This window comes from Larimichthys crocea, chromosome VII (genome assembly GCF_000972845.2).
Source record: "Larimichthys crocea isolate SSNF chromosome VII, L_crocea_2.0, whole genome shotgun sequence".
NCBI classification, from domain to species: Eukaryota; Metazoa; Chordata; class Actinopteri; family Sciaenidae; genus Larimichthys; species Larimichthys crocea.
This window is the reverse complement of record NC_040017.1, coordinates 6,692,404-6,718,342: the sequence shown is the minus strand read 5'-3', so window position 1 is coordinate 6,718,342 and position 25,939 is coordinate 6,692,404. Positions and strand designations below refer to the sequence as shown.

The 25,939-nt window shown below is 41.9% G+C and overlaps 1 protein-coding gene across 2 annotated transcripts; it reads right to left on the bottom strand.

Annotated features, from left to right (window-relative positions):
- Positions 1 to 1,886: 1,886 nt before the first annotated feature.
- Positions 1,887 to 20,003, bottom strand: pxylp1 (2-phosphoxylose phosphatase 1). 2 transcript variants are annotated; one of them, XM_010731389.3, is made up of 6 exons: positions 19,882 to 20,003; positions 17,866 to 18,013; positions 10,900 to 11,088; positions 9,801 to 9,927; positions 3,897 to 4,036; positions 1,887 to 3,657 (listed from the first exon to the last, which is right to left on the bottom strand). In XM_010731389.3, exons 2-6 carry the CDS (start codon positions 17,945 to 17,947, stop codon positions 2,636 to 2,638), a joined length of 1,560 nt encoding a protein of 519 aa, XP_010729691.1. In that variant the 5' UTR covers positions 17,948 to 18,013; positions 19,882 to 20,003; the 3' UTR covers positions 1,887 to 2,635. The 2 variants fall into 2 exon arrangements, with proteins under 2 accessions (XP_010729691.1, XP_019111795.1); XM_019256250.2 differs by lacking the exons at positions 17,866 to 18,013; positions 19,882 to 20,003 and adding an exon at positions 13,712 to 13,810.
- Positions 20,004 to 25,939: the final 5,936 nt, after the last annotated feature.

The window sequence follows — 25,939 nt, the reverse complement described above, 5'->3', positions numbered from 1 at the left end:
CAAAATATTTCTTTTATCAATGCAGGTGGCATCAGGATCTCAATGAGTATATTATCACATATTCCAAAATAGCATCACTTTAATGTAAGGGATGAATTGTCAAACCATCTGCATGGTGTATGGGGAAGATAATATCCGTGAGAGTGAAGCCTATAATATGTCATTCTCACACATCCTCTAACTGGCTCATTTCTTATGAATTATAGTGGAATGGGGACGGGAGAACCCACCGTGGGAAGCCAGAGTCATTTTAGCAGTGGCATTAGCTTGAACCCGAGCTGCTCCCTCTGGTCAACACTTGGCTTCTTTCGCCCAGAGTCTGGTAGCTGTTGTTCCTCCTCCGAAACCTCTTCATAACATGAAATCTAATCTCTCTCTTTAATTCCTCTGACCTGCGGCTACAACTGTGGTTTTGGAGAGACGAGAGTCCGGGGCCCGATTCCATGAGGTTACTGTTGAACCGTAACCACAACCTCTCCCTCTCTTCCATCTTTGCCTCATCTCAGCGTTAACCACAGTGCATCTCTACTACTGTCTGAGCTGTCAGTCATCCGTCTTTCCATCATCTCTCCAAACAACACACACACACACACACACACACACACACACAGCGCTGGGCAGTTGGCATGTGTGTGTTTGGAAATCTATATGCAGGATTTTGAAGCCAGACTGGGTCAGGTGGACATTGTTTTGGAGGCCAGACAGACAGGTTGATGTAGCAAAAGCTCATGCACATGCAATACATTCACCTTGATCTGTCTTTAGTCTTCTCCTCTCTCTCTCTCACTCACACACACACACACACACACACACAGATATATAAGCCAAAGCCGAAGGCAGCGTAACAACATCAAAGATTGAGTGAGTTGTGGCGGGAGAAAATTGCTGCTCCACCTCGGTGTGGCGGGATGACATCAGAGGCGTGGGTGGCAGAGGGGTGTTAGGGCTTGGAGGGGGAAGTCGTTGGTGGGAGAAGGCAGGACAAGAGGGGTAGGAATCAGTTCGGCCGTGGAAGGTTAGCTCCTATCATTAACAACCCTGACGTCATGGCATAACACGGGGATTGGCCCCAGAGAAGGTTTGGATGTGACCGGAGAAAGTTTGGGAATAAATTTGCATCGACTTATTGAGATGTGAGCTGAAGTTCAGGGTGTGACTCAGCAACAGGAGGGAATGTGATTTTTAATTCACTGTGGTTCAAATATTTCCATGCTTACAATTTTAGCCTCAGTCCCGTCGAACAATGAATCCACGAAATGCAAGTTACACTATGTAAAAGCTCCTTAAATCCACAGCTTGTGAAAATTCTGCCATGCCTGCTGTCAATGTAACAAAATGAAAACTCGTGCTCCAGCAGATGACATTTGTAATCTGTCTACAGCTTCAATTGTGTAACCATTTACTCACTAGCAGATAGCCTCTGCCAGGACAAATATAATGTCCATATACTGCAAATGTAATTTACCCATCTCACTCTTGTTATTACATTTTTTCCAGTCAATACTCTCCTGATTCTGAGATTTCTGAAAGGGGGGGGCAGCGCGAGAACGCTGAGGCACTTTTGAAAATGAGCTGTACAATTGATATCTTGTCAGCGTTGTATTATGTTCCTAATGATGATGACACATGACTTGTCTAGTGGTGGTGGTGGTTGGGGGGGCAGGCACTCAAGGTTTTTACATTCATAGATATGTATTGACTATGTGCTGTGCCCGCAGAACACCGATGACAAAGTGGATAACTGATGGCAGCAGCAGCAGACTGGGTTTGAATGGGCTTTGTGGATCTAATGCGCCATCTAGTGGTATAATAATATAAAAGTCATAATGTCAACCAACCATTCCTTAGCAAACCAGTCACAACTGATTGAAATGAAATGTCTGCTCTGCATAATGAACCGTTTATTAAATTCAGTTTCCTACAAAAAACAATAAGTGGAATGTCATTTATATCACCAATTAATATAAACAGATGTTCTGTACTTGTAAATTAATGTAAGAAGAAAAAAAAAACTTTCAAAGTACCGCTGTCAAATTTACTATTTTACTAAAAAACAAAGTAGTAGTGTCAAAGAAGAATAGAACCCCATCATTAAACAGGTAGACTACTGCAATGAATAAACATTAAAACACCCCAAAATGTTATCTGTACTCATCAGTACTGAGTAATGTGGGCCGAACTATCCCAAAGTGTATTTTTCATTGAAAAGATTTATTATACACAACATATTTTACAGGAAGGATTCATACAGCTTCAATATTCCCTTTTCTTGCAAGCATTTGGGAATACTGGAATGTCACAAGTCCATGGTATTTTGGAATGTAGGAATAAAGTGGCCAAGTGCCAGACAACTTCTCTTGAATTACTCATCTTTTACAGATATGCTGGAGAAAACAGACAGTATTCAAAAACAGAATTCTCAGCACTGTGTGCTCAGGAAAGTCAAGGGCTATTTTTTAAAAATATGTGGAACTAAGATATTATGAGCAGCATAAATGTGCGCAGTCTTCAAAAAAGGAAAATAACTAAAAACAAACAAAAACAAACGAAGAAGAAGAAGAAGAAAAAAAACAGGAAAAGTACAACCATCTGCCAACTTTGCACTCATTCACCCTCCTCTCCATCTGTCCATCTGTCAACCAGGGCGCCTGTAGCAGGCCTCCTGGTAAGAAGTGGCATTGACAACACTGAACATGTCCCTCCTGACAAAAGACAGGAAGTTCTTGAGAGGGCAGAGGGGCTGACTGGCGCTGAGGTTGTGGGAGCGACAGAAGGTGGTGTGAAATGTCACATCGTTGCCGTTGTACAGCACCCTGATAAACAGTTCCCCGTCTTTCGCTTTTACACCTTTGCCAGCTTTCTTCTTTGGCTGTCCTTGCGTCGCTGGGGGACTCTTCCACAGTTCAAAGACAACTCTTGCTGCGAAACGTGGAAAGCGGGCCTCCTCTAGTCCCAGGGCGCTCAGCAATGGGGCCATGGTAACATCGTGGGCTGAAGAGAGGGTGAAAACCTCCTCGCCCCCTGCACGAGGCTGTCGGCCAGCCTCATTGTCCTTGGCAACCCTCTCCATCTTGGTGGCAGTTCGGTTGAGGTAAGGGTGCATGGCCAGGACAGCGTATTTACGGTACAGCCCCACTCTTCTCCGCTCCACCTCATCATCGAGCTGCTGTCGACGAATCACAGCAAACTGTGCCATTGTCAGACATCCCTTGGTGCCACTATCTCCCACGGTAGTGCATGGGAAAGAAATGCCGTGGCACAGGTGGCACAGCAGGGAGTCTATAGGGTTTGCTGCTCGGAGCTGGCGGGTGGGCAGCCCCAAAGTCCGTGCCATATCGGCATAAGTCCTCTCAAGTTCGGTATCACTCACTCTGAGCCGATACTGCCTTCTCTGCTCTTCCTCCAGGTATCTGTTCCTGGCAGGGCAGTCGCATGCAGAGCCACAGAACAGCGTGCTCCACTGGTGACGCACGGTCAGTTTGGTCCAATCAAAGTCCGGGAGCAAACCGTAGAGGAAGGCCAGTCCGCTCTGCAGAGTGCGGCTCTTACCTGTGGTCTCAACCCACACTTGGCGGGGTGACCAGTCGGACGGAATGAGATTGTGGCGCTTGTATGTTTGATGGAGGAGTTGCCCGTTGCGCAGGTGCTGAACCACACCTGGAAAAGAATGAAAACCAGATGGTTTGTTTGACTTTTACACTTGATTAACGTGTTAACAAAGAGCGTCATGAAGGACATGAAGCTCTACTTCATGAAACAAGACTTGTAGATTCATTTGTAGAACTTTGTAGAACACTGCAGGAGTTGGAAGCGCAGTACAAGAAGCAAATAGCAACATTTGAAGCTGACTGTTCACAGGTACGACATGTTGGTCTATGAAAGTTCAGCTTGCCTACCTGTCTGCGTGAGTTCTCCCATCTCACAGGCACTGTGGTTGGGCAGACGGGGAACAGAGCTCAGTGGTGTCTCCCAGTGGCCACGTCCTCCGAGGCCCATGTGACCGATGAAAGAGTTCAGCAGGGGGTGGGAAGGGTTTCTGAGGGCGGTAATGATGGATGGTAAGAGTGACGTAGAGTGTGCATTATCTACAGATAACCACACAGCCTCAATAGCGTTCTAAAATTAAAGTGAGAGTGGAAGGAGGTTGCTGTTGTGGTGTTTTGTTGGAAAACTACAAATAAGGCTGACAAAGATAAGACAGTGCCAACATGGAAGGTTTGCTTTTCTTTAACCACTGGCGAGCAGCTATGGTATAAGCAGAATAATGAACTTCAGCCCATACCATTATGTAATAATGCACCACATATATGCAAACATTTGTGTTTTCTAATGTTTTTCTAGTTTTTTTTTTAAAAGCCACAGATGATTTACTATAGAACAGTTTCACACAGTGTCAGCAGGGAGCCTCTTGTTAAAACCACAACTACAACTGTTGGCAGTTACAGCAACTGCTTCACTATCCCTGTGGAGTTAAAGCCTGTCTAACCTCATGGCAACATACAAACATTTTGAGAAACACTTCTGGGTGGAATTAGGCACATAGACATATGTAGGCAATGTGTTTTATTGCTTGAAAACACTGTTAGTGAATTATATCTGCCCTGCAAGGAGATGACTTTATCACAACAAGAAATGCACAGATGTAAGTGATGCTTCAGTTTTGGGGGTCCTGGTATAGTGCACGTTGGCTCACTGGGACACTTGTCAATCCAATAATCGATAAATGACGGATCCTTCAAATGGTTTATTAACTTTTATATTTCTCAACTGTTGCTTTTGTCTCTTTGGAATGAATATAAACTGAGTGTTTAGGAGTTTGGGACATCTTTAAAATGTCACTTTGGACCACAAAATCACGATCATGTGTTTGTTCCTCAAAACATGCAATGATGTTAGAACTGAAATGGTAAGTAATAATAATTTAAGTAAATAATGAAAAATCACCTGAATAAATCATCCAGCTCCTTATATGTCAGGTTTTTTCTGTTCTCCATTTATATTTTATTTATATTTATCACTATGAAGTTATTTTCTTTAGGTTTTGGACATCAAATTGTTTGTTTTGTCAGACTAAAACAAGTCATTTGTGCTACAGATTATTACATTACATTACATTGCATTTAGCAGACGCTTTTATCCAAAGCGACTTACAGAGGAGGACATAAGCTGACAAAGGTGTAAAGGAGCACAGAGTAGTTGTTAGTTTTGTTAGGCAGGGAAGCAGCCTCGAAAGAGAAAGGTTTTTACAAGTTTTTTAAAGGCAGAAAGGGATGTTGCTGTTCTTGTAGCTGTTGGTACGTCATTCCACCATTTGGGGACAACCACAGAGAAGAGTTTAGAGTGACCTCGCTTTGCGAGAGGCGAGGGTACAACTAGACGGTTTGTATGAGCGGAGCCAGATCAATCAAGTGTATCAGTACTATTCATATTTATCAAAAGTAGAGAGGCAATGCCATTATTTTAAGTCAGTATACAGAAAACCTAATAATTTATGAAGGAAAAACATTCAGTGTGTAACCACACGTGGTGGCAATTTCCTACATCCACCACCAGGTGTCTCTCTAACACAACGTTGCTGGACTACAGCACTGTTCAATATGTGTGGGAGGGAGTATGGGGGACGTGATATAAAAAGATGAAAAGAGTGTTGCCTTGGGACAGACACACACACACACACACACAGATATGCAAGCACACACACACACACACACACACACACACACACACACACACAGGGATGAGGGCAGCTAGGGGAGCAGTCAGTGATCTAATAGATTAGAGATGACTGAAGATTACATTTTAATATCACAAATCTGTGGGAGCTGCAGCTTAGCTCGCTCAGATTAAACAAACACACACACACAGACACACACACAGACACACACACACACAGTTTCCATAGTGATCATAGACTGGTTTCCGAACATGGCATAAAAAAAACAACCTGTCATTACTCTTAAATAGCACTCATGATTATGGCGACTGACTGAGAGCAGATACCTAATCTGGCATCTGCAGCCACCAACTACATTAGAGAGGACACGGCTACAAAGGACAGATTCTCTTTTTTGTCAAAATAAAGGCTTCAAAGCAGCACTCTGCTTCCAGATGAAAGCACTAGCCCACATTTTTTTTTTAGAAGGGAATGGTTTCCTTTTGTTGTCAAGCTGCATCTGCAGTTCGTGTCATCTATCCACTTGCCACTCTGCATGCTTTAATATTCACTTGCACAGTAATATATGCAGCGCAAGGCACATAAGTGGTAAGATGAGCGAGATGTTGTGGCCACCAGTGCTCCGTTGTGATCTGACATCAGCAGATCAGTTTGCTGAAGGGAGTTTGGGACAATCTAGATTTAATTGGCTACACTGGGATGTCAGCGGATGGGGACATGAGTGTGGACAAAGAGCCAGCCAGGCTGTCTATTAGGCTGATTGTTGCTAACCAAAGATTACAGAGCCCAATTACATTAAGCAGGGATTATTATCAATGGATAGGACAGAGAAAGAGATTAGCGAGGAGGGAGGAAAGGATGAAGAGACAAGGAAAAATAGGTATTATAAATGAGGGGGATGAATAAACAGAAATGAGCTGGTGTGCTGCAGGACATGAAATAGAGTAAATGGGATGATTGGTGCAGAAAGACAGAAACCTTGACAAAGATTGTAGTGGTGGAAGGCAAAGAGGAAAGAGAGAGATGTTCCCTGCTGAAGAGAGCTCAGTTAACCGCAGACGGAGACAGTGGGTCTGCAAGCTGGTGCCAGTGTACACACAGACACACACACAGACACACACACACACACACACACACAAATGACTGTGCTCTCTGTAAGGATATCAGCTGTGGGCATATGCTATTCCTTGTAATTACACCCTGGTCTCAATACAAAACAGAACTACCTGTGTTATTACATGGACAGAAATATATTCAATCTTCCTGCTAAATAAGCACATTCAGACCACAAATAATCTAAACACACTCTGCAGCTCAGCTCAGCCTCATTGTGGTAGCTCAGTAAGTATCTACCTTTGTGAGCATTCACTCATGTCTAAAGACTTTTCTGCTTGTTTCTGCAGACCTTCATTCTCCTTAGAAATGTAACTCTACATTCTAACATGTTCTAACACTGCAGGCTACAGGGGTGTGACAAAAAAAAAAACTGCAGCAACCTGTGGCAGAGAAGTTGATTCTGACTGAACGTACCCTAATGTACACTAGCTAATGACATTGTTGGCATGTTGATGTGGGAAACAAAAGGTGCCAGATTTCTTGACAACCTATTCAGACTGACATCCAGAGCCACACTGCAAGCAATACATTGCCAAATAATATAAATACCACATAATAACCATATTTTTTTCCAATTTTGTAATGACATTATTGTTCTAAGAATTTTCAAAAGACCCTTCAATAAGGAAAAGTGGATTCAAGGTTTAAGTTGAATTTATTATTCTTGTACAAGAAGCAGCGTTTAACAGGGCAACAAAGGGGGTTACAGAGAAAAAGGTGGAGCTCTCACAGTTGGTTACAGATAGATACAGATAGCATCATAAGTCTTCTTAATTTACTCTAATAGTTAGCATTTACCCAATTTAAATGTCACCTCTCTGACCTGTCACTGACCCTCGTTCTGTTTTGAATTATTTTTTCTATTTATACATTAACCTGAAACAGAACGTGTGAGGAGTAGGAACTCACGTACACATCATATGATTTAAGATATCTGAAACACAGTATAAACCTATTTTTTATAACAATTATATGTCATTGTGAGGTTATGTATGCCTTGTAGATTGGATTTGGCCTTAGATACAATTGGTTTCATGACAAACCATCCCTGCCTATACACAAAGCATTTTGATATATTCACATTTGGGATGTGCATGGGGAGCAGGTGCTTCTTTAGTAGACCAGTCCATTTAATTTCTGTCAGTTACTGAACGGAGCCCGACCTCCATCATAACAGGCTTGTCTGCTGGATGGCTTACTTTCTGCTCGGGTTCAAAGATCAAGTGGAGTGAAAATATCTAATAATCATGATGTACACAGCGTCAACTGCATCGTGCCAATCTGAAATGTGTGCAGGCTTCATCCAGATGTGCAAGCTGATGTGGTAGCAGTGAAAGCTTTCTGCAAAATTACAGTGAGTATTTGGCTAAATCTGAATCCAGGTGCACAGCGGGATTGGTTACAGGGAATTTATTAACCATATGGTCTAAATAAATCATCCAAGAGAATATATCAAAACCATCTGTCCAAACTAAATGTTCAAAAATAGCACAGAAGAAGAGTTTGCATAAATTTAAGTTAATGTATGCGCACAGAAAAAAAGACTTCTGAGGCTGAAGTACAGAGCCATGGTGGCTTGTAATAACTACCTATCAAGCACTGAAAGAGCAGCAGAGCCAATATGAGCAGAGAGGGAAAAGATACAGATGAGAGAATGGAGCATAATGAATTAAAGATAACAATATTAATTTCTGTGTGTGTGTGTGTGTGTGTGTGTATGGACTTGGTGCAGCAGTGACAGTCCTGCCTTACCAGAGCTGCTCAGTGAGCATGCTGCTCAAATCGAGCGAGATAAAACTGTCAACAACTCCATGTCAACAGACCACAGACCACACACCACACACACACACACACAAATGTGTTTATCTTTATGTGTGTATCCATTTGCACCAAAGCACAACTGAACAGATGTAGTAAACCAAATCCACCCGTTATCGCAGACACGTGCACTGACGCTAGGAAAACCGAGTGTTATCTCCCTGGAGTTTAATGCCAATACATATCCCGATATTTCCAGTGTAAACACAAATCAATTTAGCTACAGTTGCTTGTAAGCCTCACAAATACCACAGAAACAGGATTTTAGAACTACAACTCCCTATTTAACATGCTGAGCTCATTCTGACAGCTGCTATCACACCAGCAGTTTTTTTGTAGGAGGACATCAGAAGCTTCTGCAGTAATTGGTCTCTCCAACCTTTCAGCAGGTTCTCTTGTTAGGCATTTAAAGGCTGAGGTAGCTGGGGCTCTGCTTTAGAAGCTATCTTAAATCCCGATGGCGTTTTGTGCCCTTTACTCTGACCTGGATTAACTGAAACTGTGAGCATGAAGTCTTTTTCTTCTGACTCTACAAACCAATGAAACAGAAGAATTCCCTTCATGGGGCTTTTTTTTTTTTTTCATTATTTCTTCTAACATGTTCTTTTTTTTGCAGTATAATGCAATTAAATGTATCAATATCACAAGTTTGTCCAGCAAACCTTGCTTGATGAAGACTGCAGCAAATTGACATTTCTTCTGTCTTGCTCATTTGTCCGTTGTCATTTTTATAGTATGTTGTTTTACTGACTTGCAAATATTTCAGCCTGTGCTTTTTTGCTATATACATGCTATTTGTTACCATGTCCCTTAATACAGATGTATTGGCTTATAGGGTGCCTTTACGCAGACCCCGGTGACTACAGATTAAAAATAGCTTCAAGGCTAACTGTGGCTCATTTGCATCATCTGACCCTGTAAAATGATGGAATAAACCAAATGAAATTCATATTTCAGTTGTATGAAATAGTTTCGGAGATCACACAAAAACTTAATGCCTTTAGCTTCACAGTGGCATGTTTCCTTGCAGCATGATCGTGTGGAATTGCATTATATTTACAAACTTGTGTTTCACTGTCTTTTCAGGTTTTTCTGGGTTTCTTTATGCCTTGCGTGTGTTTGGTGATGTTGTGAGGTACAAACAGTACATGCTATGCTACTATTAAATATTTTGTGGGAAAAGTCTGTGTACCTGTTGACGGACAAGGTGCAGTCGATGGCGGGCCGTTTGGTCTTGGGGATGGAGTAGAGCGGGTAGCGGTCGCCATGGCGAATCATCACCTGGACGGACAGCAGCTTGTAGTCAGCAGGGCTGTGACCTGTCAGAGGACACAAAGATAGTTTTACCATTACAAAACTGTTTGACGTTTGTTATTAATTCTAATTATTATTAGACTGCAGGTAGATTATTCAAGAACTGCTGAAACTGGTGGTTCTTACCATTCCCATCAGTGTCATTTTAAGATGCAGCAGGGAAATATTTTCAGTGCTAAAGCTCAGATAAACCCACTGTACATTTCCTGCCCAGCACCAAACAACAGGAAGACAAAGTTTACAACTAGCTGGTGGTGTATGTGTGTGTGTTTAGCAGTAAATTAAAGAAGATAGGAGACCAGGTCAGGGGAAATAACACCACCTGAAAAAAAATACTTGTTTACGATTGATTTCCGCTAAATTCTCATCTAAATCTAAAGGACGTAATGGATTTTTCTTCTTTGAACACAAAACTGCCATCCAGAGATAAACAGAGTAAAATTCAATTAGCCGTGGCTGCTTTAACTTGTCTTAAGCGGTGATGGATATTTGTATGATCGCCTCAGGCTGTGCTGACTTTTCAGAAGAGGAAGAGAAAAAAAAAGAAGAAAACAATGCTGCTGTGCTGAGAGAGAGAGAGAGAGAGAGAGAGAGAGAGAGAGAGAGAGAAGCATTATGGATGATGCAATCTAGTGGAAATGACTTTCACACAATTAACACATCCCCTGAGTGCTGACACTAAATCTGACATTATTACTATATTAAGTATTTATACACTGTCCATCAAACTGGGTGATTCTAGCAGCTGATCTAAATTTGTCTTTAATGCTCTGCAACCGTGACGCTGTGACACTCACTGCTGCTTAATCGGAAAGAATTAACTTCAAATCAGCGTGCATCAGTTCATAAACGATTGTACAGGTTCATACTGAAGTCATTCAGAAACACAACCAAGCTCAAAATTGCATATTACATCCACAGGCTTGCCGTCTTTAGTTACATGAGATAGATTTTATTTTTGTGTGTGCAGGTCTCACCCTCCCAGGCCTGTTCGGTGTGGTTGGGAATGTTGCAGTAGCCGTAAGCTTCAGATATGGGGTTGGGCTCCTGGGTGTGAGGCACAGGGAACACTCTCTTTCTGCTCTTCCCCAGAGCCACCCCAGCACCTCCATCTGCAGCCTGGAAGGGTCGCTCCTCCACTATGGGAGTAGTGGGCATCAGATTCACTGTAGAAAGAGAAAGGCAGAGAATAAAGAAGAGAACAAGGCCTACTGCATGCCCCTCGCGCCAGGCTACACAAACATGAATGTGCACCCACAATCCTCCACAATTATGGCTGACAAAAGTTGAAGGCCACCACCTGTGGCATCCCCGACCTCACTACTTCCTTTTCTGCCTCCGCTCAAAACACACCAGCAATCAGATAAAAAAGTATAAAGTATAATACAGATGAAAAAAAAAAGAAGGCAACAACACACACTGTATACAAAGGCAAGACGTGGCTTTCATCTTCACTGTGTGCTCAAAGAAAGGCAACTCTTACAACTTCTCCCCATAATACACAAGAATTGTTGCAGTCTGATTGTATCTGGTTTTTTTAGATTTATCCAGGAAAGAACATGAATCTATTTACCTAAATGTCATGGTAATCCAACCAACAGTTGTTCACACACTTGACCTAAAACCACTGTCATCTCGTGGTGACGCTCAATGAAAGGTCACCAAATCAGGATCACAATCTAGCTGCCATGAACTTGGCCTTATACTTGATGGCCCTGGATGAAAAGTCAGAACTCAAGTCATTTTTGATTTATCCTCTGGAGACTATGAAGCTGTCAAATTCCATGGCAAACTCCCATTTGTGAAGATAATTTAGTCTGAACTAAAGCATTGAACCAACTCAGAGTAACGCAGAGCAATCACTGACAGTATAAAATGAGGATGACGTATCCGTGACGTCACACAAAGGTTCCTGAAGAGCCATATATGAAGTTCAGAGTGTGGTGGCTCTGGCCGCCACCAAATTGGCAATCCTTCCTCTGCTGCCTCCCAGCTAATCTAAAAATGGACAAAGATGTGGATCGTTGGCGGACATGAGGCGGGTCGAACGACGCCTGGGTGCTCACACTAGCACAGACCTGTCAGAGCAGCCAAGCACAGACCTGTCAGAGCAGCTACCCTGTTAATGATGCATAACTTTAAATTTACCCTCAGTACAGTTGTCATGAACAAGGAAATTAGCTCTAGGGACCAAAATGTTTTTTCTACCAGGCTGTAAACATGTTTATTTCTGCTGTGAAGTTGGACATTTTAACATGGGGGCTTATGGAGACATGTTCTGTAGCCAGTTTTTGGCGTTTCAGCATAAGATTCACTTCACAACCACAGAGGCTGATGCTTCAGAGCAACACAGCTAGCATGGCTAAAAAGAGAAGAAAGTAATTTTGATAATTGATAATGTAAAAGGACCAAATGTACAGACTGAAGAAAGATTTACTCACTAAATAGATTAGATTTTCTAATTCACAAACCAGAACAAGAAAAATAAAAGGGCCAGCAGTGACAGCGTGCCTGAAATTAAGAAAAACTATTCAACTGTAGTTCATCACCATGTCAACAGCTCTGTACCCCAAAACCCCTCACTGCTAACTGGTATGTTGCCTGGTGTTGCTTGGACACCAGTGACCTGTGACCCCTGGGAGAAATAGTCCAATAATAGCAGAGATGTTGTGGGAAACTGGAGGGCCCATTCACAAAGATCCAACTCCGAAGAAAGAGAAGCTGAACCCATACAACCCTTTAGTGAGATAGACATCTAAATGCTGCTTATGTTACACTTACACACACACACATACACCAGAATCCAAGTTGGCAAGTTAACTGTGCAAATATTACATCCTGCTGCAGAGAAAGAAGAGAGGCCCTGTCTGCCCAATCAGAGCACAAAGAGCTAATGATTCCTCATTGCTATAACAACCCTCACAAATGAAGAGTGTGTGTATGTGTGTATGTACGACGAAATTTTTAACCTGTCGTCCAGCCCTTGTATACATGTGGTGTGCAGTCTGTGTGTGTCTTTTATTAGTCACATTTTCCACTTCCTCTACTGCAGGGCTCATAAAAGTCATAAAAGTTCTTTATTCAAGTAACAACGTTAAATCAGTTTTCTGACAAAAATGCTAAACTTTTGGTAGAAATCTTTGGGTTTTTGAAAAAAAAAAAAACAGTGTTCTGAAGACAGTGACATTTTTCAGTATTTTCAGAAAATTCCATAAACGATTAACCTATTATTCGACAGAAATACTTCACAGATGAATGGATGCTATGAAACAGTGTTTAGTTGCAGCCCTAAAACTGCATTTCCATGTCAGCCAACCAAGACAAAGCACCATAAACACTTCTAGAAAACCTCGACAAAATAATAATGGGGAATTTCTGGAGATTCAAACAGGGCAGAATGAGATGGGACAAAATGTTCAGCAGCTGCCGACTGAGCCCAGACACTGTCCAACCACAGGATGCAGACTTTTACATTTACAGCCAAATCTCACATTTTCTTTCTTCAACAGTGACATTTTAACACATCATCTGAACGGCTGACACACAGCTGTCAAAACAGCTATGCGATTTTTCTACTCATGATGTTTGATTAAAGGGAGAGCAAACTTCATAATCAACACGGAGAAACCTTTTTCAACTCTACAACAGCCTCGCCTCGAGTCAGAACAAGGACACAAGTTTACTTATGACACAAAACAGCACAGCACGCTACCTCTAAGTTAAATAAGTGGTAACATCGATCTTTATTTCTAGTGAAGGTCTTCATTAAAAGAATCTGCATAAACTCACCACTGATGATGAAGATGAGAAGTTGTGCGGCTGCAGCGGAGACCATTTTGATGACTGTTCGGTAGCTTGAGGTGCAGCCACACACACTGGAGCTCATTCATTACCACAACCTGTGCCCCATACTCTGCCACCCCCTACCCTTCAGCTACCCACGCATACATACACACGCCTGCCTGGACTAACCAAACTTTTCAAGGCCAACTAATTCACAGCTACCTACACAATGGGGCTTTTGTATCTCACTGCCTAACACTACCAAGTGCATACACAGCAATGGCACGCAGAGCGTACTGTAGGACACTCACGCTAAATGTTTTCAATTTTCATCCGCCTACGTCAGATCTTAGAAACACAAAAGCAGACTGTCTGAAAGGGCTTTCAACAGTGCTGACAACGTTGAATAAATGTTCTAAATGTTGTATTTCTCTTGAATGATATAACACTCTACTTATACACACAAACAAACAAGCAGACATTCTTATTCACAAACACAGACAGAGCTAAACATAGTGCCCCTGTTAAATCCTCCACCTCCATGTGTTGGTGAACCTATCATTATGCGCACGCAAACACAGTTTGACTTCTAGCTGAAGGCAGAAGTGCACACAAACAAGTTTGTGTCAGCTGTCTCGCTGCAGTGATCAGACAGCTACTCTAGAATTTAGTTTGGCCTGAATTTAAGGCGTGGGCCCACTTACCTGAGTCCAAAGTGTTTTTGTGCTGGAGTAACCAAAGACCGGTAAGTGGAAAAGGTGCAACGAATATTGACACAGACTAAGTACTGTGTGGATGGACGTGGCAGCACGTTGCTGGTCATTAGAACAGACCTTATAATCCACAAATAACAGATTTTATACATCACTGCTGCCGTCGCATGCGCACCAATCAAACTGCACTTAGTGATTAGTGCTTGGTCTTGCTCCCAGGGAACTAATTAAAAACAACGGTTCAGAGTTGTGTGACTTCATAAACAATCTGCAGGGACACAAACCGTGTCTGAGCACAGATTAACATCCTGCCCAATAAATTTAATTAAGCACGAATGCTTAGCAATACAGAAAAATCCAGGGATGTACTGGTAAGACCCTGATTGCCCCCATCCTTTAATTTGGAGCATCTTCTTGCAAGGAATGCAATCTGATATTAAACTTGAATCTATATTTATTCATAGTGGTGTAGTGGTTAGCACTGTCACTTCAACTTTCACTTTCACTGTGCATTATTAGTTTGGTTAAGTCAGCCCAGATACAGACGAAACAAAACTCAGAGTGGCTCTGTGAGGCTGTACTACAGCTACACGCTCACATCAGCATACCAACGTAATACTGGCATGTGGATGTTTACCAGCTTTAATGTTTACCACTGGTATGTTAGCATGCTAATTAACACTAGAAATGACGTACAGCACTGATGATGCCTGATGAAGTTAGGATCTCAAAGTTATAACAAGCAATCATCTGGGGACCGTGAATGTAGGTTCCAAATTTCCAGCAATCCATCCCATATTCATCAAGATATTTCAATAAAGGACAAAAAAAATAAATCTGCCTCATGGTGGCAGCAGGATACATCATTTGGTCACTGGTTATTTTGTGCTAATTCATGTTGGAAGAGGAGAACATGTGGTGCTCCAACCTTTCTCTGCGATCACTCAGTGGTTGGGCCAGTTGTCCCTCCTTTTATTCAGAAATGTATCACGGCGCCAGTTTCACGAAGATCAACTTTCCCTACGGCTTGGATCACAACAACAGACATTGTCTGTCAATCGATGCAGACATGGCAGATTCTGCATCCATGCAGTGACAGTACATAACAGAGTTTGATTGATGACACGCAATTCCTTCAGATAAATTCAAATGAACACAACCGTGCAGCCTTGGATTAAAGAAATGATTTTCTGGCCTCAACTGAGCGACAATACTTTTAGAAGTTACGTTGTCACGTTGCAACGTTGTTCTCTTGAGCTAAGACCCTGTGGCATCTTTACGTCTTCTTTAATGCGACGGAGCTCAACTCATCGACTGGGCTCAGGATACTCTCACTCGTTAGCAGGTGTCACTGACTGTTACCATGGAAATATAGCTCTTAGTTTAGAGTTAGCCTTGGGGTAAGGTGACTAACATTTTAGACTTGAATTAAGGCAGTCATCTTAGTGGAACTGCCTTACCTGCATTAGAGTAATCTCAGAGCAAAAGGAAGACTGGTCTTTTGTTCGGACATGTATTCAGATTTCAGCTCCCATCTTCTCTCTGGGAACACCGGGACAATCAGTCTGATTCAACGGTGAGAGCGGCCACCTTAGGAAGCAAGAGCGTGAAGAATGTCACGACCATTTACAAGCTGCTTGGAGCTCTGCCTATTTGACACTTATCAACACCTGTTGATGGATTATAGTCTTGGAAAAGTGACAAACAGCATTTGGTTTCATGTATATTTGGGGCATTAACTATAAATCTGTCCTCTCCTTCAAACACACCATATCTCATTTATTTCCTTGGCCCCTTTTCTTTTTTATCACAGCTCTTAAACTCTCTCTTTCCATTTCTCCTTTTGTATCCTCCCATGACATTCACCTCTCACTGTGAATCTTCCAGCACTCCTGAAGCACTTAACTCCCATCAAGCTCTGCATCACCTTTCCCTTCACTGCTGTTAACATCTCAAAATAGTTCCCTTTCTGTGTCTCCGTCGCTTTGACTCGCTCTCCTGTGCTTGTCTTCTTTCCCCATGCCTCTAAGTTCTGTTGTCGCTTTACTCCGGGAGCATTCCACACATCAATCAGTGTGCCGAACATGCCCTTTTGCCGCCATCCGAGTTTTAATTTGAGGTAGCCTGGAGCCAGAGAGAGGCATTTACTCCACCATGGATCATCGGCTGTCACTCTGTCTCTCATCTTAATGGTGAACAAGCAACAATAAACACACGAATGAGCATTTCTTATGAGCAGGGGGGAGGAGGGGGGCAGACAGAAGACAGTGTAGAGACACAGACTGCAGGCATTTTTATTAAATGTAAAGAAATGTGGAACACAAACAGAAGCCGGGCCATCTATTAAACATGAGTAGAGGTCCCGTACGCTTTCATCACATGCTTCTGCTGGATAATGGGTCAAATCATTCTCTTCAGTGTGTGTGATGAATAAATGATGATGGACGCTTTTCTCCAAAAGTACCACTGATCAAAAAGCATCTTTGTTTCTGCCTCTCACAAAAGAAGAAGATTACAGGGCAGGAGTTAAGAGTGAGTTTGATAGTGAGACATTAATAACAACTTATAAAGCAACCTACTCTTGAACGGTTGAGCATGCATTATTATCTAGTGGAGGAGGAAGAGAGGGGGGACCTCTGATTCTGTTAAAGCAGCAGAGAGGGAGAGAGAGAGGAAGCAAAGGAAGTGAAAGCTTGCAGTATCCCCGGCGTACACGTCTGACTTTAAAAGAGGGGACAGAGACTCAAAACAAGCCAATGACGGACAGCTCGGGGAATTTTGGCAAACGCACAGTCTAAGATAGCAGCCCTCTTGCGCTCTAATCTTGTGTGTGTGACGGCATGACTTATACGAGTCTAATCCTACATGTTTGTCCAGACCCAAGCTTACAAACGCCACAAACACATCGAGCACCGAGAGGCTTAATCTTACACATTTTACATCAAAACACAAATGTGCGCCGCCTGCTTCACCCCCCCCCCAATCACGCCTGTGAGGCTTGTGAATTAAATCCAGCGCAGAAGAGACTCTATGTCTCTATGTACTGAGTAGTGGTTTCCTTGCATTCACTGTGGCTGGCAGGGATATACTGTCGAGACAATACCTACAGGAGATGCTGAACAATGAAGTGATGCGGGGGAAAGACACAATAGCGTACACCTACATTCCACAGCAGTCTGAGTGTGTCTCTGCAGGTTTCAGAGCATCCAGACGCCCACTGTTGGTGCTGGATATTTATAGGAGCTCTACAGAGGATTCTGCTTTGTCTTGGTTTGAATGGGGGTCTCTTGAATGGAAAAGCAATGAGAGGATATGCATGTATGCAACACAAATGCGTAGGCCGACTCAAGCACTGTTCTGTTGAATGCAATTGCAAGGCCAAGGCTTCAGAGAGATGTAATTTGACTATGCAAAGCGCTTGAGCGCCAACACAAATGTCCAACTTACAAAACTGGAGGCTCAGACTGATGATGGCCAGCACAGCCCCACCCACCACCACCAGGAGGAGGAAGCGGTTGCGAGCCAGCATCTTTGTCAGGTGATCGGTCCACGTCCCTTTCTGTCAGCCATACACACCACGGCCCATCCCTGCAGTCTGGACACAAAGAGAGAGTGAGCTAATGAGAAGGTATACAAGGCGGTTAACAATTTCACAATCTGTTTCTCCATTTCAGACCATTTACAAAGATTATTTTGGAGTTGGTTACGATCAATTAGGCAAAAACGAAGCCCTTGCTCCCTCACACAGGGCTTCTACATTTACATTTAGATCCTCTCTGAAAAGCTCGATCTTCAGGAGGTTTTTGAAGGTAGAGAGGTAGGAAGCAGTAGGACATTCCACCAACAAGGAACAACAGACGAGAGGAGTCTGGATTGCTTTGAGTGTACGGGTGGCAGAGCCAGGCGGCGTTCATTGGAGGAGGTAACATGTGTGTGTAAGGGCATTCAAGCAGGTGGGTGCAGAACCAATTAGGCAAGCATTAGTGATCTGAGTTTAATGCGGGCTGTTATTTTGATTGCAGATGAGGCGCGTCGCCACAGGTTACATCTTATTAACAACAAACCTTCAGCAACTGAAGTTAAAAAAAAAAATATATATATATACTGTTTAGCAGGCCTGTTTCAGTCAGGGTAAAAACACAGAGTCAGGCAGGCACGGGTGATGTTGTCTATAGATATGCAGAAAGCCTGTACGCTTAGGGAAAATTGGGCACATCCCTAGGGAAGTCTTGGGTGTACTTTGGAAGTGGAGCATGATGGTAGTGATGGAGCCGCCTCATAGTCAAGGAAATAGGAAGAAGGAGGGGGGGGCATCATTTGGGCATTCGATTTGTGTGGAACGCGCCTTCAAACTTTGCAGTTTTAACTTTAAATGACTTTATCACCTTCTCAATGTGTGCTGGCAACTTTAAAAAGGAGAAACAGACAAACAGACCCTTTGAATTTTCCAACAAATCTACGACTCCGATATTCTTTGTTAGGTTTAATGTGTCTCGCATGTATGGCACAGTGACAGTCTGTACCATTTTCCACCTTAAACCCAGCAGTTATACCACGTCCGTGAATAGTCTGCGCAAGGGCAGAGAGGAGTTGGAAACTAAGCAGACACATGGGGGGAACTGCAGTAAGTGTAGCCCTACACAATAAACCCTACCATTAGACGGTCTAAATATACTCCCAGACCGGAGTGTTCAAGCCTACGTCTGACCAAGGTACTGTACAAACGATGCTTTCGAGGGGAACTGAACTCAATGTCACTTCCCGCGCACACAGACCTGTAGCTTCAAAGGTGCGTCACACCGGTGTTACTTAATTACTCATTAGTAACAGGTGTGTCAGCTATCATGTAACTCTCATGAATAATGGAGACTGGTTGCTATGGGATACATATGACTGAAATATGAACTTAAACCCACCTCTGTTTGCTCTGACTTTTAACTTCTAACTTTAAAAATTGTATTTACAGGCTGTTGTCTTTAATAAGTGTGGACTCTCAATGAGAAAGGCGAAACTTTGCCAGTTTATTGACAGTTTCTCGACGTGACGTCTGCGCGTACTTTAACGTAACCAAACGTGCTAGTTAACTAGTTAGCTAGCAGTCAGCTAGCCACTCACGTCCATTAATCTTACACGGTAGCTGAACAATCCCACGCACTGCCATAAAGTGGAGCACCACGTATGTAGTAACCGCTGGTGTCACGTATGTTATCGTGTTTTTTAGCCAAACTTTATTTCTCTCTACTTGTTGCTTCCATGTCCACGACTCGACATGATGTCACCTTATGTTTTAGCTATATGTTGCTATTCACCGAGCAGGCAATAACCTGAGTCAACAAATTAAAAATGCCACTTCCAACAGTAATACCGCTACGCGCCGCAAAAAGACGACCAAACAAACAGTAAACGCGTGTTTCTGCTCGCCCAAGATGGCCCACATTCATCCGTTTCTGATGTTTGTCTTACCTGCAGGAGCTGAGTGTCTCACAGCCGCAGAGGACCGTTTTAAACACTTGAATCCAGCGCTTTGCTTTCTCCGGCACGGCCGACTGCCAACAGAGCAGCAGTACGGACGGACCGGCGTCCAGTTACACATAATGCTCAGCAACACTTCCTGTGGTGACTTTCAAAATACAACTGCGACGTGAAACTGCTCTCACGCTTTGCGTATTATTACATTTGGACGGTATGCGGGGTGTGTGTGTGTTGTGTTTTTGTTTATTTTTTTGAAAAACATTTTTACAAATGTTTTTAAATAGTAAAGTAACTATCCCAAACATAAAAAATAAAGTAGCTATAGCTAAATCCCCTTCACTGCATCACTGGCCATTCATTAATAATCCTGCAAATGTAGCATTTAATGTACTTACACAAAAAAAGTAGCTTGTTTGAGTAAGAGTAATTAACGAGTTGGGCCTGCTAAATGAGTCTCAGATTAAATATCAAATCATTTGATCACTGTAAAGCATATTTTAAATCAAAAGCACGTTAGAGGCAGCAATATGCTTTTATTTTGAAAGCTGTGCGCATAGTATTCCGGCATTGCTTTTAGCTTCCTCTGTAGCTTGACACGTGTGGAAAAGCAGGTCTAGCTGGCTGCTTTGTGGACAGCCAGCACAGCCAAAATCCCGACTGACTGCCCCATCTACTGGACTCAGGACAGAAATGCACTTTTAGGTTGCCTTCGAGGTCTCCATATTCCATATTCAAACGAATTTTTATAAATTATAAAGAAAATGTTTCGTAATATTTTTTGTAAATGTGGTTTTATTTGACAAATAAATGAAGACTGTAAACAACAATTTGCATTCATTTGCATATTTATTCTGTTAATTGCTCAGACAGGATGACATACAGTATGTAAGACCTTTTATCTCCATCAATTCTCTTGCAAGCAAATTCTGACTTTAGATCTGACCGTGCCTCTTTCATGTACATGCTGAAGTTTATCATGCTTACCTTTTCTTTTCTTTACCACAGCTGTCAGCAGTAGTCTCTTGCTCATAGATCTCTGTAAACCGCCTTGGCAGAGTGGATATTTGACACCCATGGAGCAAGTATAGTCAATATGTCATTATTCTGAACTTGAGCTGTACATACAAAGTTAACGATGACTTTTAGTGGTGCAATCAGTCTAAGGGGACTGAATCACAGCCATAATATGTTATGTATATTCTCCTCCATACATCACTGACCTGACATTATACATGTTTGAATGGAAAGATAAACACTTTAGCCACTGACTGATTGTCGTAATAATAGCAGAGGAGATAACCTCAAGCTCGGGTCCTCTACTAGAGGCCTGGGAGTTTGAGGGTTCTGCGCAGTATCTTCGATGTTCCTAGGACTGCACTCTTCTGGACTGAGGCTTCAGATGTTATTCCCGGGATTTGCTGGAGCCACTCTCCCAGTTTGGGGGTTACTGCCCCAAGTGCCCCCACTACCACGGGGACCACGCAACCCTTGACCTTCCACATCTGTTCCAGCTGCTCTTTCAACCCTTGGTACTTCTCAAGTTTCTCATGTTCCTTCTTCCTGATGTTGGCGTCAGCTAGAATCGCCACATCTATCTATCTATCTATCTATCTATCTATCTATCTATCTATCTATCTATCTATCTACTAGCTATCTAGCTATCTATCTAGCTATCGATCTAGATATATATGAATGAATTTTGGCTGGATTTTGGCTGCAGTGTTTCTGCATAAATGATGAACATTCTTCATACCCGTGCTTATATACTGTGATATATTCTATTGTGATATCAGTGGTGGAAAGTAACTAATTACAAATATGACAAATACTGTACTGTTACAGTACAGTACTTTCTAATTCACCTCCATACAATACATCTCAGCGAGAGATATTATAGCATACAAAGCATATAGAACAGATAAAATACAATGTATTGTTATAAAATAAATGAAACCACCCAGTTTTCTCTGTATACTGTATATCATAGCTAGAATCAGCTCTTTTAGGTGGCTCCATTAACTTTTATGTTACAAATTGTGCACTTTTACTGAAGTACAGTTTGAAATACAGGAGTATTTTCAGAGTGGTATTGTCATTTTATGACCTCCTCTACCACTGGCTGATAAAGTCTGAGTTTCTGCAGGTGGCAGTCTCTTCTTCTTTGTAGCCACAACACTGTACCTTCTAACCACTAAGCTTCTTTCTTTCTGCTTCTTGTAACAAAAAGATAAAAATATGCCTCTGCACACGGACAAGGATTTTATTCCACATTCAGGTTGTGTGTGTCTTTTTAGCCATTTTGCTAAAAATACACCCTGCACAGGATAAAAAAGGTGCATTATGTGCATTATTATTATTAGAGAATCATTTTCATGCTTTTATAATGGAAATTTTATATTACATGATTGTGTGTTCTTTTTATAACCACATATAGCCATGTTTGATCTCAGTAATATTCTGAAAAGTATAAAACTGTGCCTTATAGTCTTGCTTGGTTTTACTCAGCGCCTTGCATTTAGAAATCTTCCTTTCATTTTATGCAAATTGTTTGTAGCAGTAGTTGTTCGATGTAATAACTTGACCTTGGTTCACACGCTCCAGCAGAGCTTGTTAGTAAGGTTTGGATAGTGATGAGCATATTCCATTGTAGCCACCTGCTACAATTCGATAAGTAAATCATAATAATGACAAATACTCCTTAGAAGAGTATAAGAATCAGTGTGGGAGTGCCCCACACTGAGAATAATCTGCAAACTGTCTTGTGCATTTGTAGAACTGTTCCTCTTAAAGAATAAAATGACAAAACCTTTAAGGACTAACTGACTGACTCAAGATCTTTATTTTGCATTGGTAAGTGCTTTCCAGAGAATTTCAGCAACACTTTGTTACAGGCATTAACATGCATTATAAATTACATCAATTCAAGCTAAGCACAACCTTCATCCTTTATTATGGAGCAAACTACAAACTTTTATTGGGACATTTTAAGTTTTTTACTGTATATAAATGCCGTTTTTAGGCCACCCACTGTGGGGCACTAAATTCAGATATATTTAGACCTTTAAATTGTGATTTAGGATGATTTGGCTGGATAAAAAACAACAACACTGAGTAAAATGTCTGTATCTTTATCTTGAATTTCTGATAATTCTATGGAATTTTATTCTATTTAGAAATGCCTCTTGCTGTTTTTTTTTGTATTGGCAAATGTGCAGCTTTGAAGTTTTGATACTGATGAGAAATGAAATGAGCGGTACAAGGTTAATAGCATGGTCCTCTCCAGACTACAGCTGACAGTCCTGTAGCGCTGCCGTCTGGTTGCTACTAATCAGTGTCATCCCACCTGCAGCACACCACTGTCCGCTCATGTGGTTAGCAAATTCTGCAAAGAGAGGTGCTGGGTTTACTCACATTCAGTCTCAGTCAGAGCACTGAGACATGACTCAAAGACTGAGGGGAAAAACAAGCTTAAAATGATGCTTGGTTATCAACAGAACAACACAGTGTGTTTCTAAGAATGCATTGTGCATTCTTAGAAAGCTCACCTGGTTGAATCACGGCTAAGTGAATGCCAAAATCTGTTTTTCATTGCAACATTTTGCAGCCATTGTCTGCTAAGATGTGCAAACCAGTCAATTCCTTTTTGTATTTGTCTACTACAGTTATTTGCTAGGACATAATGGGTATGGATGACTTGTACATGTATTTTGACAGTGAAAATATTAGTTAAATTCTGACATTGCATCACTCAAAACTGAATTCTCTCATCTTCTCACAGAAATTTGAAATGTTACTCCGAAAAGCAGCTTCATTCAGCTTGTATGCTGTTTTATTGATTTACTGGTCTTACAAAAAGCTTCTCATTAGCACAATCTGTTGGCTGAATGTTATTGATGCAGAACAGCAGGTAGAATATTGGGCTGCCAGCCCAGAAACAAACTGATGGATCATGTAGACAGACTCATCCGAGCAGTTTCATTTGTCTGCTTCTGTTTAGCGTTACACAGAGGTAGCCCTAATTAAACCTGAAATAACTGATTCATTTTGGTCACTCTGAGGCAGAAACAACCTGTGAACATAAAACTGATATGTTAACATATTTTCAAGATGATAAGATGAACTTGTTGCTGTTCATCTGGAGCCATGTTTATGTCCACCTGATGAATGTAGATCATATATTCACATACTGTTGGATTTTCTAAAACAGAAAATGAGAATGACTTCCTTGCCCCTGATTTCCTATAACCTTATTTGGAAGTATTATCGTTGTGTGACCAGAGAAAGCAGACTGTGTTATGCTATGGACTATGGAACGCAAGAATCAGACATAACCTGCACATAATGTTCACTTCACCTATAGACACTGCGTCTGAAACTGGTCTCCTAAAGGGGAGCAGCAGTGGCAAGAACCCATGTGACACAGATACAAGAAATTACACTTTAGCGTGGCGTCTTTTTCTAAACCGTCTCTGTTAATACCACATTCCTTTTATTATAAAGCTACAGTTAGCAGCAAGTTAGTTTAGTTTGGCATACAGACTGCAGACTGCAGACTTTTGTCTGGATGTAACAAAGAGATATAGAATTTTAATCAAGACTGTGGCTGTGAAAGAAAGCCAGTGCGGAAGTACCAAAGACTGCAGTTAATGGCCACTTGAGGCTGGCTAAAGAACGAGTCAATCGCCATAAGCCCCTATGTTAAAATGCTCAAGTTCACAGCAAAAATAAACATGTTTACAGCCTGGTACAAAAAACTGTTTTGGTCGCTATAGCTTATTTATCTCTTCTTGACAACTGTACTGAGGGTGAATTTCTATAAAAGTCACCCATTCAAATAATTTAAAGGTTTAAAGTTTTGCATTAAATTGAATTAAATTAAAAGTGTGGACGCTTTGATTTACAGGTGGTTACAGGTAGTTTGCTTGAACAACCAGGCTTCGTTTAGCCCACATCTGCTCCAACCACGCTCTACTTCTTTGCCCATTTTTGGACTACCCGGGAGGCAGCAGAGGAGGACTGCCAAGATGGTGGTTGACGGTTCACAATGGCACTTCAGAAACCACCATGATGCCCATGTTTTGTATTGTTCATGACTTTAATGAATGAATTTAGAGGTGGTTAGGTGTTGGTTCACGTTGACATTTTGTCACCTACAACACTAGTTTTTGAATGTTCTCTATAAATTAATTGATTTGTCTTTTTATGGAAAACCTTTTTTTAATGCACGTGACAAGTCAACCAGTTTCTTATATAATTGTAAGGATATTGCAGTCTTGTGGTATGAATCTTCCCTCAAAGAAATTACGTTGCCCTGATTGGCCCCAATGTGGCATTTGCTGTGGCTCTTGCGTCAGCAGAAGGGCCCCAGATTGTGATTATTGATGATTGAATCAGGCATCCTAGAAGAAGCTCCCAGGCCTTCAGTGGATCATTGTCTGTAGCGTCCTTGCTCCTCGGCTGCAGTAATATCTGATGGTACGGTAGTCATATGAGCCGAGCTGCTGAACGTGCAACCACTTAGCTTGACCTTTTTTTTCTTACCCACTCTACTCTGCACCAATAGAAGTCATGAGACAGGGGTGACAAGGATGGTGTGGGTGATTGGGAATGGCATGCCTGTGCATGTGGCTGTGTATGTGTCTTTGTTGACATGTGGAGGATTTCATCCGATAACTTTAAGACGCTAAGTGTAAGAGTGTGTAATATGTCCGTGTCACATCCCAAAATGTGCACTTTATATAGTAAGTTATAAATGCAGCCCAGTCCTAGCCTAATGCTGTGTTTATATCATTTTGAGAGAATCCAAATCATGCTCGGCAGCCAGACGTGTGAAAGTCATGAGACACTGATTTGTATCAATTCTAACAGTCTGCAGTGAGTGCATGCCTGGTGGGTGCCTTGAGTTTTTCTCAAGTGGTCATCGGTTTCATTTCTCAGTGTATGATGGGCAACTACATTTCGTTCACTGTCTAAGTCCAACATATGAACATCCTCATTTTCACTTCCACAAAGTAAAATTAAGGAATGACCACGATATTAATTTGAATAG